The sequence below is a fragment of the Diplotaxodon limnothrissa genome, linkage group LG23, assembly GCF_057381915.1.
Source record: "Diplotaxodon limnothrissa isolate DT_005_m linkage group LG23, D_limnothrissa_male_GT1.1, whole genome shotgun sequence".
Classification (NCBI taxonomy): domain Eukaryota; kingdom Metazoa; phylum Chordata; class Actinopteri; order Cichliformes; family Cichlidae; genus Diplotaxodon; species Diplotaxodon limnothrissa.
Window position 1 is genome coordinate 25,916,624 of NC_140617.1, and position 16,706 is coordinate 25,933,329.

Below are 16,706 nucleotides of genomic sequence, written 5' to 3' on the forward strand. Positions count from 1 at the left end.
CAGGGTTAATTTTGTTCCAGTGTCTCCAGTTAGCTACATTCGGTACCAGTGAAACCATCTGTGATGTGTGTAATCTCTGAATTTAAGAGAACCTTTCTCCTCAGCAAAGATTCACAAAAGATGCTATTCAGCCCAACTCTTTGAACTGTGTTGCTGGTTATACTGTAGCTTCTGAAAGCTCCAACAAGGCATTTAACAAAGAAATGAGTCAGAATCAAGAAAGAAGCACCTTTTGGAGCACTGTACCAAAGTAGATCATGTTCTTTGGTGATAAGGCAGGTAAAACTGCACTTAATGGCGTCAGCTTGTCACTGTTGAGCTTTTGCACTCATTTATGTAAACATTTGTCACCTTTAGGTTTGTTTTATGTTTAGTTTCTATGATTTCTGACTTTTTCCCCTCTCAGCAAGCCACTTATAAAAGAAAAGCCTGAAACATGGACGAAGGCAGTCACTCAAGGTAATCAAACCCAAATTTAAGCGTCCATCACCTTGAGGTGATCTCAGAATTCAGGGCCTTTATTAATGAGGCAGAATTATACGATTTTAGTCCTTTAAAGCCTGAACTATCGTCACGTGTTCGCTTTTAGTGTGTTTTTGTGTAAGTCGAGGTCTCTGTGTCGTCGAGGTCCCCCTGCTCTCGCTTGATGTGCTCACAGCTTCGTTGCCCACAGCAGAGCTGCTACCTGCACTGAGGAAGGAGGGGTCATGCGCGCACCTGCGCTCGCCCTCATGCGTCTCGCCTTGGGAACGCGGGTCCAAAGGACACCGGCCCTCGCGGGTCTCGTGGCTCTGTGTTTGCGTGTCCTCGGCGCAGGCCCGAGCCGACAATAAACGGATGAAGGCGGCCGCGATGGGAGGAGAGGACTGAGTAGAGGGCAGGTCCAGAAGGGCGCGGTCTCCTTCTCCTCCTCCCGCGGCACCTCGTGTGCACTGTAGCAGGCTTGCTTCCTGCCAGCATTTCTGCCAGCCGCCGCGCGCCACAGCGACGCATTGAGAGGAAAACCGAGAGACAGAAACCGCTGCGGGGACACCCCGTGACCGCCGTGTCCAACAGCCTACGCGCCGCGCGCCTCCGCGTCTGTCTCCGAGCCCGTTTCTCACAGTTTCAACGCAGAGGCACAGCTTTGAACCTGCTTGCCAAGATAAACTCACCTCTCCTATTTATGCCCCTGCACTCCGCGTGCACTCGGGACACGCAGTGCGTGAGCAGCGGCGCAGAGAACAGGTTCACTTCTCTCCAGCTGGGCTCCAGCGGCGCACTGGCCACTTTTACGCGCCGGGAATGGCGACTTCTGGGGACTCTGGGATGAGTCCTGCTCTGTTGTCTCCGCTCTAAGATTACAAAGGGGAACCCACGCGTGGAAGGAGGGGACACTCCAACAGAAATACAGCGGAGACATATTGGCCTCCCGCAGTAGGTGGGAGGGGGGTGACACACCGGCCGCCAGGCGGAATGCTGCTCTCGACGCTGGTGACGTGCCTCGCCGGGTGCGCGTTCCTCCTGTCACCGGTCAGCGAGGGGTGCGGACCGGGCAGAGGCAATGGCAAGAGGCGGCCGCCGCGGAAGCTGGTCCCTCTCGCCTACAAGCAGTTCACCCCCAACGTGGGCGAGAAGACGCTGGGAGCCAGCGGGAGATACGAAGGGAAAATTACCCGGAACTCCGAGCGCTTCAAGGAGCTCACCCCCAACTACAACCCCGACATCATCTTCAAGGATGAGGAGAACACAGGTGCAGACCGCCTGATGACGCAGGTAACCCTCCCAGCTGCTGTAGTGCCTTTAAGCCCGACTACAGTCCGGCTCAGAGAGAAGCAGGCATTTGTGCGCAGGAGGTCTGTGCACTTTGCCCCGTCTTTAAACCCGTGGACGCTGTTATCTTGTTGACTCAAAGCCCTTCAAAGAAAGACTCAAAGAAAAACGGTCTTTGCCAACAAAATAATTTTATCACATTCATCCCCTAATGATTTTAAATGAAAAAGATGCGCTTTAAAACAGATTTTCTCCAAGTTGGCACTGATTTAAATCACAGCAGCAGCTCTATTAAACTTTATCTTCCTTTTTTTTTTTTTTTTTAAATAAATAAAGCTACAAGTTTAACTCAGACATTTCTTGGGGGGCGAAGCACGGATTAGCTGAATAGAGTCTAAAAGTCCTGCGAAGGCTGAACAGTAGAGGTTGGAATCAGAGGTTCACTGTGGGCAGCTCATGCGTAAAAAAGTGGGCAACCCCTTCTAAAAATGTACGGCGAGCGGTCGCTCTTAATTAAAACACTATGTCCTCTGTTTCTACATCATGTTTTTTTGGTGGAGAAACAGCCAAAAGTCGTATTTGGTTAGAGCCCGGGGTCAAGCGTGTGCTCATGTTTACAGTTTTCGTTTTTAGCCTCACTGGTCGAGTTAACAGTCTCCTTTTTGGACTGTCAGAAATCTTTACGACACCGTCACTGATGTGGCTTCGCGTGGAATTTATTTGACTCCCTATTTCCCCAGGAATAAAGTATTTATATCTGGGTCTTGTGACCGCGGGCTTCCTCCCTGAGCGTTTGTGTCCACAGACCCACGTGGGGAATGAAAGCGCGCACTCCGGGCTGGAGCTGTCACCTCGCTGTACACGCTGCAAGAAGTAGAGGCTGAACAGACATGTGCAACACCTGCATGAGCGAACGAGTTCTTAACTGAACCCGATTTATAACGGTTATCTACAAAATCAGGACACTCGAGCGAATTCTGGAATGAACCATACCAAGTTAATACAGGGCCAGTATTGCCGATACCAATACCGATAGCTTTAACCTATAACGGCACCCTATAGGTGAGAGCAGTGTGTCATGATGTATGGGAATTTGTCATTGATTAGCGAATTTAATAACCATGAAATCACTTTTCGTGATTTGTTGTGTTAACTAATTATTGATTTTACTTTCAACAATAATTAGTTAACGCAACAAAAACACACCTTTTAGCTTTTTGTGAATTTTAAAATGTTGAAGCTTGAGTTATATTTTTAAATCTCTATAGAAAATTACAATTTAACATCAGTAAGCTGCTTGCTGAATGTAGAGGGTAGAAACAAAGAATGGACCCTATTGTACTACCATCATTGGTATCGATATTGTTGATATTTGCCTTGACCCAGCTGAGGTTTTTTTTTCTTACTCGTGTCACTTTGCCAGAAAATTGCTCTAAAGCTCAAAGCCTCCTTGGTGTGAGCTTGATTAATGAATTTAAGGCTCATAAAGGGGACAGGTCTTCTCCAAGCTGGACATTTTTTGCAGCACGCACTCGGAGCCGCTGCTCGTCACCGGCGCAGACCTGCACACAATTTATGAGCCCTAAGCCGCAGGAGACAGCCTCCTGTTTGTCTTTTACTATTCCGCGTTACTTTTTTGTTTGTTTTCGCAGTGCTCCTGTGCAAAAATAGCCCACTTCACTTGTGCTGAAGCCTTAATTATACGGATTTTCCCCCTGCCTCTTTAGATTTTATTCCCTTTTTCCTGGGCGCTCCTGAGCTGCTGCATACAGACGCGACTGTTCAGGGGTCGAAGCCGCACTGCAAAAAGTGGCACTTTAAAACTGCATTTATATCGTTTAATGTCATTTTAAAGGTCATGTGTTAAGCTAAGCAAAAGTGCAACAACGTTTTACCAACATACACGATAAATCTGCGCAGATTTTTGCGGATTATTTGGAGCTTTGATGCGTAAAAACTGATACACAAAAAGCGAGACTGTTCTTTAAAAAGTTGATTTTTGGAAACATTCACTTGCATTTTAGAACGTTTTCTTCAGTAGTTTTTTTTTTTTTTATCTCTTTCATCCAGCTAAAACAGGACCCACAAGACTAAACAGAACCTTCTCAGACTCAGAGGGACACTTTTTGCAGCGCAGAGTTGTGCATAAGCGCATGTTGTCGGTCTGTGCGCCCAGTGTTTGTGCAGCCAGCGGTTTGGTGCTAAAACCGCTCCTACAGAAACCCCCCGTCGATCTGTACACCTTGAAAGGAAAACCAACAAAATCTATCGTCTGATTTATGAAGTTCAGCTCCTTGCTCTGACCGCAGAGAGAAAACACAAGACGTTTTTTTAAAAATCCACAGTGAACGCTGTGAAAAGGCATCTGTGGCCACCGAGCCACGAGCTATTCTTATCACAGCCAACATGGGGAAAAAAGACATTTATGGGGTTTAATCCCAGTTTGGAGCCTTAATGAGCCGAGATTCATGAAAGGCTGCATCACTGAGAGACGCTTTCAGTGGCAGCTGCGGAATGACAAGACTGCCTCCAGCCACACAGAGTTCATTTAATAAGATTTCTGCCACTTAAAACCAACAAAATCTCCTTCCATTCAAAACCAGAGCAGATGAAAAAAGTTTGACTGTTTAACTTTTCATTTGATGGGAGTGAGTGTAATCTTGGAGGGCAGATTTTCCATCAGATTTCATGCATGTGCAGTGCACTGGGAATGAAATTATTATGAAATTACTTTAATAGAATAAAAATGTGTTGTTTTGTTGGCAAATTTTGCTTAAAAATCTCCAGTTTGGTCAAAAACTTGTATTTATTTGTATTAAAATTGGTGAAAATGTTGTTATTCAAGGCATCGTCCTTCAAGATTGCTTTAAAATCCAATAGTGGAGGAAATAATCGGCCAAACCACTGATGAATGACTCCTGATTGACAGGTTATCAGTCAATTTTGGATTTCTTTCTGACTTTCAATATAAACCACAATTTATGAACTTTAAAAATGAGCTTTATGGTGTATTGATTGAGAACTAAATCTAATGACCGAGCCCATAAACTCATCATGAAAGAGTTTAGTGAGGTCACACAGAGCAGGAGAGCTGGTGGTCCTCTTCCCATAGACTTCTATACAATCAAGTCTTCTTCTTTCTTTCTTTTTTTTTTCTTTTTTTTTCTTCAACAAAGGGAATCACCCCCTGGTGGTCATTAGAAAGACTGCAGATTTAAGGCAGTCTTCAGATTCAGAAGCTACTGTATCCTTTATATCGTTAAATCTGGTTTTATTAACATTTAAATGACAAACTCAACATAATCACCGACGGGGAGTCATTAATCACTACAAGTTTGTGATAGATAACCCTCTACGCTGCTCTTGGCTTCGCAAACACTAGAAACCACATTAAAACTAAACAGAGCGTATCTGAAATAAATCCCACAACCACGACTAAATTAGAGATTTGAAGTTAAACATGCCCACGAGCCTTTGTACTGGCTACTGAGGAAATGTTTCCTCCTTGGAGAAAATGTATCCAGAACTTTTATCCTCTGTGTGTGTGTGTGTGTGTGTGTGTGTGTGTGGGGGGGGGGGGGTTAATTAAAAAGAAAATACGCATTACTCAATATGAGTAATTTTTGAAAAAAAAAAACAGTTTTAAGTAAGTTCAATGAATAACAAAAGATTCATCCCCAAGTGTCTTTTTAAAACAAAACAAACAAAAAAACCCCATCAAAACCAATGAGGCCTGGAGTTGGCCAAGCCTGACCTAAAATTTCCACTTATTGATCAGCAATATTAGTTTTTTATTTTCTAATTACTCTTTGTCTTCATTTCATTTTGACTCAATTTAGCTTCAGTTTAGCTTCCTGAATAGATTTTTTTTTTGTTCCATTTTAGTTTTTAGTTGGAGTCTTTCAAATAATCATTATAAGCTGGACCTATACTAAAGGCAAGAATCAGGAAAATAAGTACAGTTATTACAATAAAACAGAACCTTTGAAAGCTGTTGACTCAGAGTCTTGTAGACATCTAGAGTCCCAATAAACACGTCTAACCTTCCCTCATCAGTAATTTTTAAATAAAATCTTTATCAAAGAAATGGTAAAACTAAGTATATTTTCTCTGTACTTTTTAAGTTTTATTTTAGTTTGTTTGCCAAGTTCACAAAATCATATCAGTTAATTTTAATTTTCCCCCCAAAAGTCTGGTTAACTTAAATATAAATAAAAACTAAAGTGTTTTTTCAGAGCTAGTTTTAGTTTTCACAAAGAGGAGACTGTATATAAAGGATGGACACAATGACCACAGTGTCATGTAGTTTGATGATTCAATGTTTGCATTTTGGACTCTGTTGTTCTTGCTTTTATGCAACCAGATGATAATGTTTGGGTAAAAAAAGGTGACTTACTAGGTTATCAAACTAAGTTAACACGCTGCATCACATGGACAGAGCGTACCGACTTCTTGGACGGTCTGTTTGCACAGTCCACTAATAATGCAAACTTTAAGCCTTAATGCAATCTAAACTGGTGAGTTTGATCGATAGATCGATAGATCTCCTTCTCTACATTTGTCATGAAGAGGGAAACTAAAGCTGTCCACATGTATTTTTTTAACAAAGATTTTTCTATGATTGTTTTGAAAAAACAATACCCACGCAGAAATGTAACAAAGCGACATCGAGCAATGTCAGTAGTACGCCAAAACAGGTGGTGATGTAACCCTTCCTGAATAGAAGTATTAGGCCATCAAAAGTCCACAAACAGTAACATGGCTCACAGTCTGACATCAGAAAGAAGATAAAGGCATGCACCTTTCACTCCACGTGTAAAAGCATAAATTTCTGAAAGTTTTCACCCTGGAAGTTTTTCAAAATCTCCCTTTTCACAGCATTTACACAGGAAAAAGCTCTTTTTACCAAAAGACCTCTGCACATATCCAAACGCACCAACTCTTCAGACTAAACATGTTTATTTCTGCTGCTTAAGCTTCATAAAAAAAAAACAACTCAAATCCTCTTCAGGCCAGTAAGTGTCACAGCTGAAACCCGTCTATGAATTGGCCTCTGGTGACATCTGGAATTGGTTTACGCGTTAATAACCAAAAATATTCATCCTTAAATTAGGATCTTTAATTATCAGCCTCTTATAGTTGTGTTTTTAATTTTCTATAATTTAACCTCCTGGGACCTGGCATCCACATATGTGGTCATCACATTTTGGGTTGTCTAGATCAAAATACAAAATTTTGCTCTACAAGGGTCTGATTTGCACTTAAGAGGACATTATACTTCCACTGTTCTATTGAAATTTAAAACAAATGTCCTTATAACTGGATCTCATTTTTCTCTGAAACAAAAAAGAAAAAACCTGGTAATTCTTTGTTTTAACCTTCATCAGGTGCCAATCAGCACAAATAGCAAAGAGTAATTAAAAAAGCATGCCATGAAAGAGTTCGGGTGTTAGGAGGTTAATGTGACTAAAAATGTTCAAAAATTAGGGGTTTAAAAAAAATGAAATGGGGGGAGGAATATCTAAAATTCCTTAATTGTTGTCCATCTTTAAGTCTTTGACTGCTGTTAGTTACATTTACTCACAGTGAGACCAGGACTAGTGCCTGTCTGAGAGGTTATCCAAGACGCCGTGACTGCTGCCCTGACAATGCAGCTCGGGTGTGGATTAGATAAACGGGGCAGACTGGAAGGTGAGATTTGTGTATGCCGGAGCAATGGGAAGGGAGGGGAGGGGTCCTTCAATAGGCCCTCTCACCTCCTGTTTGCTCACCCTGACCAGACTCCAGGTTTAGAGGGACGCTGAGGACCTCTTGTTCTTGTAGCCGCCACCACATGTCACCCCCACCCAGCCACCCTGTAACCTCACAGTCCCCCCCTCCATCCGTCATAGCCTCCCTCCTCCGTTAGCTCACCACAGAGAGCAAACACCGGGCTGAGCTGGGACAGCAGGCTGGAGCCACAGACAAGGGGGAGAGGGGTGAGGCAAAGGGGGTTTGGTGAAGTCCACGAGAGAAGGGGTCTTTGTAAAGAGTCTGTGTTTTCCTGGTTGGTTTTAAAGCTGCGCAGCAGCAGAGGATGAGGCTTCAGTCCCCAGTGAACAAACATATTCACATAAAAAATGCAAATATATTGATCCAGACACGTCCTGTGTGGCTCCTCTGTTGCAGCGCTGCAAAGACAGGCTGAACTCTCTGGCCATCTCGGTGATGAACCTGTGGCCTGGGGTCCGGCTGCGGGTCACCGAGGGCTGGGATGAGGACGGCCACCACTCGGAGGAGTCTCTGCACTACGAGGGCCGGGCGGTGGACATCACCACGTCGGACCGGGACAGGAACAAGTACGCCATGCTGGCACGGCTGGCAGTGGAGGCTGGATTCGACTGGGTCTACTACGAGTCCAAATATCACATCCACTGCAGTGTCAAGTCAGGTGAGCGAGTGCGCCAAATCACAGGAAGTAAGAAGCAAGGTGTTCCAGAAACATGGATAATATTAATATGTGTCTACAACAGGGGTGTCAAACATGAGGCCTGGGGGCCAGAACAGGCTCACCAAAAGGTCCAATCTCAACCCCTGGATGACTTTGGAAAATGTGAAAATTGTTAATGAGAAGAGCATCAATTTTTAACTGTTAGCTGTGTATTGTGTCAGTTTTACTCTTATTACTGACCAAACTAACATCACCCACACCCTGTTAGACACTAAAGCAAAGAAGCACTGGACTAACCATAGAAACATAAAAAAAAACAGGAGTTGAAGTCTTTTTTTATTTTTATTGTTAGTATTCAATTAAATACCAAAAAAGTTATGTTTTTTTTATTTTTAGAAGTCCATTAGTTAACAGAAAAGTTATTTTTTGTAGTAAGTTTTCTATTAAATAACAAAAACGTTCAATTTTTTTATTGTTAGTTGTCGCGTAACAGAAAAGTTCCTGTTTTTTTATTTTTAGTTGTCTGCAGTAAGTCATTAAAATGTTCTGTTAATTACATTAATTACAACAAGCTGCCAGTACTTTTCTTGTAACTTCTCACTTACAAGAAAAGACATGCTTACAGAGATATAAGATAAACAATTGAGAGGCAGTGACTTTTGCAGTCGTATCCACTTGGGACCAGATCGAGTTTGACACCCTGGGACCTAGAAGCAGGTAATTATTTCAGCCATTTATTCATGTACTGAGATTTCAGGCACCCTCTAGGTAAATTGCATGTAATTTTACTGCAGTTTTGTTAATAAAGCTTAAACTGCTCTATTTGGATTAGCTCTGGCAGCACAAAAATGTCCAAATGCAAGGATTCATATAATCGGAAGTGACTTCTGAAGCGCGGTGAAGTCTTTTATGCTTTAATCAAATATAAACTAAAGAAATCTAAATGTTTAAATACTCAAAGAAAACAGGATCATTTTTATTTCCTAATGACGTTAAATCTTTTTAAGACATTTCACAGTGAGCCACATTTTTTTTTAATTTTAGACCTCACAGAAAGGAACCGTGTTGAGTTCACTGCAAAGTTTGAAGGTTTTGTTTTTCAGCCTCCAGTCATGGCAACTAGTGATGCCACAAACACGATTAACTCAAAGTGCTTGGTGAAGGTTAGAAAAGGTTTGTGGTTTTGGTTAAATATTGTTCAGAAAGTCAACAAAACCATCGTCTTCCCCTGAATGATTTTGTAGCTTGAAACTGAACTCTTTCACGCTTGGGGGCAAATCTTCTAAAGCCTACAAATGCTTCATGAAAGCCAAGCGAGGTGTTATCCTTCTCTTTTTTTCAGTCTTTGTGTGAGCAGAAATGTAAAAATGCAAATACTAGGAATTGTTTTGTCAAGATAGATTTTTTTTTTTTTTTTAAAGAAAATGGACTCTAGATTTCTTGAAAACTGATTTCTCATATGTGCATCTGCTTTGCTTTACTTTCACTCTTCTGTCTTTGCCCACTAACTGTTTTATTGCATCTAAAGTAGGCACTATCTCTTACATTCTGTGTCTTCAGTTTATCTCACAACAACCACTCACCTTAGGCTTCCTCAAAAAACTCATCTTCGAGTTGTCTGTGGCTTTCTGCCTCTACTCACACAGCAGCCACCTCATCTGAACTTAATACAGCCGCACACACCTGGTTACCTAACTCTTTACCGCTTGGATACCTGCTGGGGGTAAAGCTAGTTTCTATTTTCTGAACTGAGTGGTTTATGCTATATTTTAGGCCTGCTTCCAGAACAGGAATTATGCAGGACGTCTGCCTCTGTAGCTTAGGCAGAGATCTCCTTGGAAAAAAAACCCTGGGAAACATATTCTAATGGTCGTCAAACCAGGTCTGTACTGATATATTTTGAAGTGTCAAGACTTGAGGGTTCATGGGAGGTCGTCAGATGTTGTCTTTATGGGGAAAAGAATTAAGAAGACTAAAATTCATAATTGCTTCATCTTATCTACAAACAAAACATGATCAAAATGATTTGCAGTGGTCCAGAGGTGCACAAGGAGGTGACCTTGAAGAGGTTAATGGGAAAATTTAAAGCAGGTTTCTATTTTTGTGGGATGAACTTTTTTGATTAAACCACCTGCAAACAAAATGTCAGTCTTAATTCACAGATGGCAAAGTTTGGGGGGAAAAAACAGGCGTCTGTATGCTGCGTTTTGGAAACTGTGGACACAGAGAACTGGAAACTCAACATACACGAAGGGCGTGTGCATAGTTGGCGCATTGGAACATTGCATTCTCCATAGACGAGTCTGCCTTGTCACAAAATTTGTAATCATAAGTAATATTACAAAAGTATTAAAAAAATGTAAGGACACAAGTGGACCCTAGCAGACTTAGAAAAACTGCAAAAAACTATAACTTACCTAAAAAAGTCAAAGGATAATATTTTGCAATCAGAAATCTTAGTTCGGAAACCTGACTTCCTAAAGGTCTTTCAAAGTTCTTCTATGCACAATTGTCTGCTTTTTTACTCATCTTCATTCCATTTCTTGAACTGGAGACTTTATGATAAATGTTTTTGTTGCAAAGCTACTTAACACTGAGTTATGAATTGTTGAAGCAAAAAAAAGTTTCCTAATTCAATGGATGAACCCGTGTTGTGTCTACACTTACCAAAAAACGTAGCAAAGAATCAATTTTATATTGTATCTTACGACACTTTGTTGCAAGCAGCCTGTCACAAAAATACATAGTTAAATACATAGTTTGTTCTTATTTCTTCAGTTGAATCTATGAAAAAAAGTCTCACGGGTATTAAACAGTATCTTTTCACCGAAAAGGTGACTTCAAAGACACATCACATACAGATTTGAGTGTCTCATTGGGCGAAAAACATTAAAATGAATCAAGACCATACATATAAACTTTACATTTAAATTAAATGTAACTTACTTAGCTTTTAAAAAGTATCTCTCATCTTTTGCTCCTATCCTCTCTCTCTCCAGCACCACATTAATATTCCCCTAATGTAACGTTAGCTCACAAGCATATTTTGACTTAAACTGAACGGGGACAGCTTGTGTGTTTGCTGACATTTGTTCACATTCAGTAGGTGCGAACACAGCTTTATGGACTTTTGCATGAAAGAAGTGGAGACCATAAAATGCCTGACAGACTATTCATCATTTATTACTGAGCTGTAATGTTAAATGCTGTCCACAAATATCTGATAGATGGACTACTGAGACCTTGCAGTGCTTTACTTCACTGCACCAAGAAACCGTGAAGAAAAGCAGCTAATTAACCTACCTGAACTTTTTATTTCGCATGCCAAACTTTCTTGAAAACTTTTAGGTATTTTTGCTGGAAATGCAACTCGTAATACTTGACTCCATCAGGATGTATAAAGAAGAGACTGCACGTTCTCATCATGGTTCAAACTTCTCCACATAGCCACTGTTCTCAGGGTGTCTGTTATGAAAAGTTACAGTTAAAAGTAACACAGATGTGCTGAGAGTTGCACCCTCTTATTAAAATGCATCCACTTTAAACCCCCAGTGACACATTTTACACTGAGTGGTAACTGAGATTTTCCTTTTCTTTCTCCCTTTTCCAACCTTACCTCTCTTTTCCCTTCCTCTTTCTCCTGCTCCTCTCTCCTTCCCTCCCAGATCGGGTTGCGAGGGCCCAGAACTTGACTTGATCAGAAGGGCAACCAATCAAGTTGGTATTTTTTTTCATGTTTTTGATTTCTTCTTCTTCTTTTTTCTCCTAATTTTCTTCAAAATTCTTCAAAATATGACAAAGAAAAGAAACTGGGAAGATGAACTCTTTGACAACAAACACCCCTGCCCCCCAAATCCCTTTAAATGCAATTAAAAGCGGGGCAGCAACAAGAGGAAACAACCACTAGAGGGCAGCAAAGTGCTGGACCGCTATAGATGAAAGACTGGACTGAAAAATTGGGGGTGGACGTGAGAAAAGGAGGAAACGGAGGGATTGATGGAGCATTTTAACTCCTACTGATGCACATTTCACCTCATACTTGAGCTGTTCCCACTGTGCTCATGTCATGAAGCAGTTAGGAAGGTAATATTTTGGGTGAAAGACGTGGACTTTTTTGTTCTTTTATTGCTCTCAGTATAAGGTACGCTCAACAAATGATAGAAAATTCAGAATAGATATATCATGAGATTACTGAAACTAGAAAAGGTATAGTTTGTTTTAACGTTTAGCTACACTGATTCCATATTTAGCCAAAACTTTCACCACAAATTATACTTAATTATTTACCCTTCTCTTCCCTAACACTACTGTTTTTACTTTCAGCTCACAATTTACATCATTATCCCATGTTAACGTTCAAAATTGCTCATCAAGTTTATTTAAAATCTTAAAGCAGACGTATTATTTTGGATTTCATGTCATGGCATTTTTCTATATTACAGAATTTAATCTTGAATAAAGAGCAAGACAAGATAGAGCAACATGTGTGATGTTTTTAGTCTGGAAAACATGAACGAGTACAAGGTTCATGTTTTGAAATTACTAGAATCAAAATGTGTAATTTTAAAGTCATAATTAGGACAGAAGTGGTTAAAAAAATTCAGAGGTTATGAAAAAAATGTAAAAAATAATGTATTAAATAAATACTGAATTAAACTTACATACTGATCCACAAATATAAGCTGTCAAGTCAACATTTTGTCTTATTTATTTCAAATGTTTTGGGTTACTAATAAGCTACAAATTAATTTTACTTGCTTTTTCAAAAGTATGTTACCAGTTTAGTCTAAGAAATGGTTGTTTCTTTATTTCAAAAGTCAGGATATGACTGGCTGGTTTTCTTGCTCTGCTCCTTCCTCCTTCAGGTGACTTATCTTATCACTTGGCCTTGGCTTTCCTACCTTCTCCAAATATTTATCCCCAGATAGACTTGAGCCCTCAGGGGTTACTTTCAAGTGCCTGAACTCATTGCCACGAACACAATCTGGGTTGGGGACACATGTACGACCCAACATGCACCTTTATGAAGGAGGTTGTGTTTGACAGGCTGGTTATTGTTCTTTTATGTGCAGCGATTGAAAGGAAAGAGTCAATATTTGGCTAAAGGGAGGTGGAGAGATTTATTATGTTATCAAGAACTTTAGTATGGAAGTCTATTACTGCCCCCCCCCCAAAAACTGCACATGCAACACGATTGGGAGTTAGAAATGTAATAAAAAAAACAAAAACAAACAGTTATAGTTATGAATTTATAAATCCAAATTGTAAAAATAAATTGTATCTAAGTAGCTTAACAATTTGGGTTATTAGTTGTTTTTTGGGGGGGGGGGGGGGGGGGGGGGGGGGGGGGGGTTTCAAGGAAAGACAAAAACAATGACCTCATGGGTCTAAACTATGAGACGGATCCGAAGTGTTAGAAATTAAATAAATTTTTACTCAAAACTATAAGACGTTAGATTAAAAGTGTTACTTCTAAAAGCCAATTTTGTGCTGTTTATTCAAATGTATAACAAATCCTGAAGGTATTTGTGTCTCTGATTTTAACCAGCTGCCTTTCATTTGCCAAGCAAATGTGTTAAACACCAACTATGGAGCCACCAGCTGAAAAATAACATAACATATTAAGACACAAGTCATTACTATGAGATAAGGTTCGAATTGTGATGTTTTTTGCAAATATTTTATTAACAGAAAATCTCAAACATTTATTGGCATCTGTAGTCTAAAAATTGTGTCAAACTATGGGATTGTGAGTGTGATAAATAATGTAAAAAAAATAAATAAAAACATTGTTTATAAGATGTTGGTTTTTTTTAATTAAAATATTGTTCGTGATGAAATATAATCCCTCACACAAAAGAAAATATGCTTTTTTTGTTGTTGTTTTTTTACAATAAAATTTGAAATTATGGAAAAGCATTTTAAAAACTTGTTGTAAATAAAGATTTTTATCTTGATAATGCAGATTAACAAAATATCTTCACTTTCTTTCAAAATATCAGAAGCTTTCACATTTTCTTTCAAATGTATAATTAAAAAAAAATAAAAAATTACGAGCCCCACACGGAACCCGACGTATTAGCCAGAGGTCCCTTTATTACCGTTCGGAGCCGCGGACCTGTTTTATATAGCCGCAGAATAGTTTTCTATACGAGATTGCTGCAAAAAATGCAGCCTTACCTAATGTCCAACCTACTGTTACTCATTTATATTACGATTTAAAAATCTAGTTAGTGTTGGTATGGCGAGTAACCTTCAGTAATAGTAATAAATCACACAGCAATAGTACATTCATGTAGTTATAAAAAGCATGATAATATATTAGGTAATCCAAAGTATTCAGAATACGTTACTCTCATTGAGTAACGTAATGGAATACAGTACTACATACATTTTGGGGCATGTATTCTGTAATCTGTAGTGGAATACATTTTAAACACTGTCCAAACCTGATGGCTATCTTTTATCTCTGTCTCTGTCTTCAGACCACTCAGTGGCGGCTAAGTCTGGAGGTTGTTTCCCTGGTGAGGCCTTGGTCATATTGGAAAGTGGAAGTCAGAAGCCCGTCAGCGATCTGCGACCCGGTGAGCGAGTCCTCGTCTCGTCAGGCAGTGACGGTAGCGGTGAGCTTGTGTTCAGTGAGGTCCTGACTTTCCTCGATCGGGACCCCAAGACCCGGAAACTCTTTTACACCCTGCAGACTGAAGCTGGAGCTCAGCTCTCACTCACTGCCGCCCACCTGATATTTGTATCCAAAGAGAACTGCTCAGAAGGGATGGTGCCAGCCCGCAATGCCCTCAGGACTGTGTACGCCAGCAATGCCCAGCCGGGACAGTGTGTGCTGGTGTCAGAGGGTAAAGCGGGACAGAAGCACAGGGAGGGGCGTCTGTCTCGGATCAGCCGGGTGACAGTAAAGGAGATGAAAGGGGTGTTTGCGCCGCTGACCCAGCAGGGGACGGTGGTGGTGGACGGGGTGGTGGTGTCCTGCTACGCAGTGGTGGACCAGCACTCCCTTGCTCACTGGGCCTTTGCCCCACTCAGGCTGATCCACAGCTGGACTCGGACCACTGGGGGCCACAGTGATGGGATCCACTGGTACTCGCAGCTTTTACACTGGCTGGGGAGGAAGTTGTTGGACTCAGGACGCCTCCACCCGCTGGGAGTGGCTCAGGACAACAGGTGAGGAAGCTGAACTGCAAAGTAAGAGCCAAATAAGACCCTAATGAACTTCCTGCGGCGATGGGAGACATTTGGCTTCCTGCTGAGGCCTGATGGGAAGAATAAAAAAACTCGAAGTGACACAGATGAGACCAAATGAACATTCAGATTTAAAAAACTGCACAAACAAATGTTTTTTTTTTGTTTGACATTTATATTTGTAAAACACTATGAAGCAATAATCCCTTAAAACATCCTTATTTAACTCTAAAAACACGTAAATTGAAAAATCCATTAATTACAAAATTAAGACGATGGTAAGGTTGACATGAGTCTCCCTTAAATTGGTTGGTTATATGTTGGTGGGTCAAGATACTTATAGGTTGAAAATGATTATAATTTTAGAGGTTTCTACTTCGAAAGCTGTTTATGGTAAACTGTTGATATTTTCTGGATTATGGGAATTTTAATGTGATTTTTAAACAACACAACAAATCCCATGAGGGGAAAAAAGTGATGTATTTTAAGGGTTTCCTTTAAGATACTGTTAAAATACAGACATATATTAAAAAGACTTGTAACCATTAAACATAGTTTTAGAAATAGAAAAGTTATTTGGTTTTATTAACGTTTTAAAGGGGTTTGAGCCTCCTGTAATTTCAGATAATCTCTTAATTTATCCCATAATTTGTCCTTAATCTGGTGTAAACCTCGAAACTCCCTGATTACGGAAATTTTATCTGTTTTCACCTGACCCCAAACCAAACCTCTAACCCTGAAAAACTCCTTTTTTGTTAATTAATGGATGTTTCCAGTTTTCAAATGAGCTACTCGTACTACACTATGAAATCTGGGCAGATTAGTGTGAGATTTAAGGTGTAATTTTAAAGGATTTTGTTTCATAGTGGAGCCTGGGTTGGGGTGGAGGGCTGTGCTCTTTGTAAAAGGACAAAATGTTGTTTTTTTTTCTCCAACACTTGTACTTTCCTGCTTTAATACAGAGATTTTAGAATGAATAATAGAATGTATTTATGATATTATTTGTTTACAGAAAATCTAATAATGTTTATGAAGTTATTATTATGGGAAAAGAGATATTAAAAAGATTTATTTTTGAAATTAAATTATATGGAAATGAGCCGAGTGGTGCTGCCTCATTTCTGTCCCTGTGACTATATTCTAAAGTGGGTTACAAGCTGCGGTCCAAGTGAGCAGGGTATTTTTGACATAGCGACACAGAAGTGAAACTGAAATGTTTCAGAAAAACAAAACAAAACAAAAAATAATATATTACTAGGCTCAGTGTTATTAGCCCCCTTGAAAAACTGACCTGACCTGGGGATTTTCTTCTGATTTACACAGGGTA

At 40.3% G+C, this 16,706-nt stretch overlaps 1 protein-coding gene across 1 annotated transcript; it reads left to right on the plus strand.

The window, feature by feature from the left end:
• The first annotated feature begins 1,455 nt into the window (after positions 1 to 1,455).
• On the plus strand, positions 1,456 to 15,365 carry LOC146608191 (indian hedgehog B protein-like). Its single transcript, XM_085347152.1, has 3 exons — positions 1,456 to 1,755; positions 7,921 to 8,182; positions 14,668 to 15,365. The coding sequence occupies exons 1-3, from the start codon at positions 1,456 to 1,458 to the stop codon at positions 15,363 to 15,365; spliced, it is 1,260 nt and encodes a 419-aa protein (XP_085203278.1).
• The last annotated feature ends 1,341 nt before the right edge of the window (positions 15,366 to 16,706 follow it).

Excerpts from the sequence above, each read along its gene's own strand:
- LOC146608191 (XM_085347152.1), top strand. The coding sequence starts at position 1,456 with ATGCTGCTCTCGACGCTGGTGACGTGCCTCGCCGGGTGCGCGTTCCTC. Across the intron at positions 1,756-7,920 it reads CAGACCGCCTGATGACGCAG|CGCTGCAAAGACAGGCTGAA; the intron begins GTAACCCTCCCA and ends CCTCTGTTGCAG. Across the intron at positions 8,183-14,667 it reads CCACTGCAGTGTCAAGTCAG|ACCACTCAGTGGCGGCTAAG; the intron begins GTGAGCGAGTGC and ends CTCTGTCTTCAG.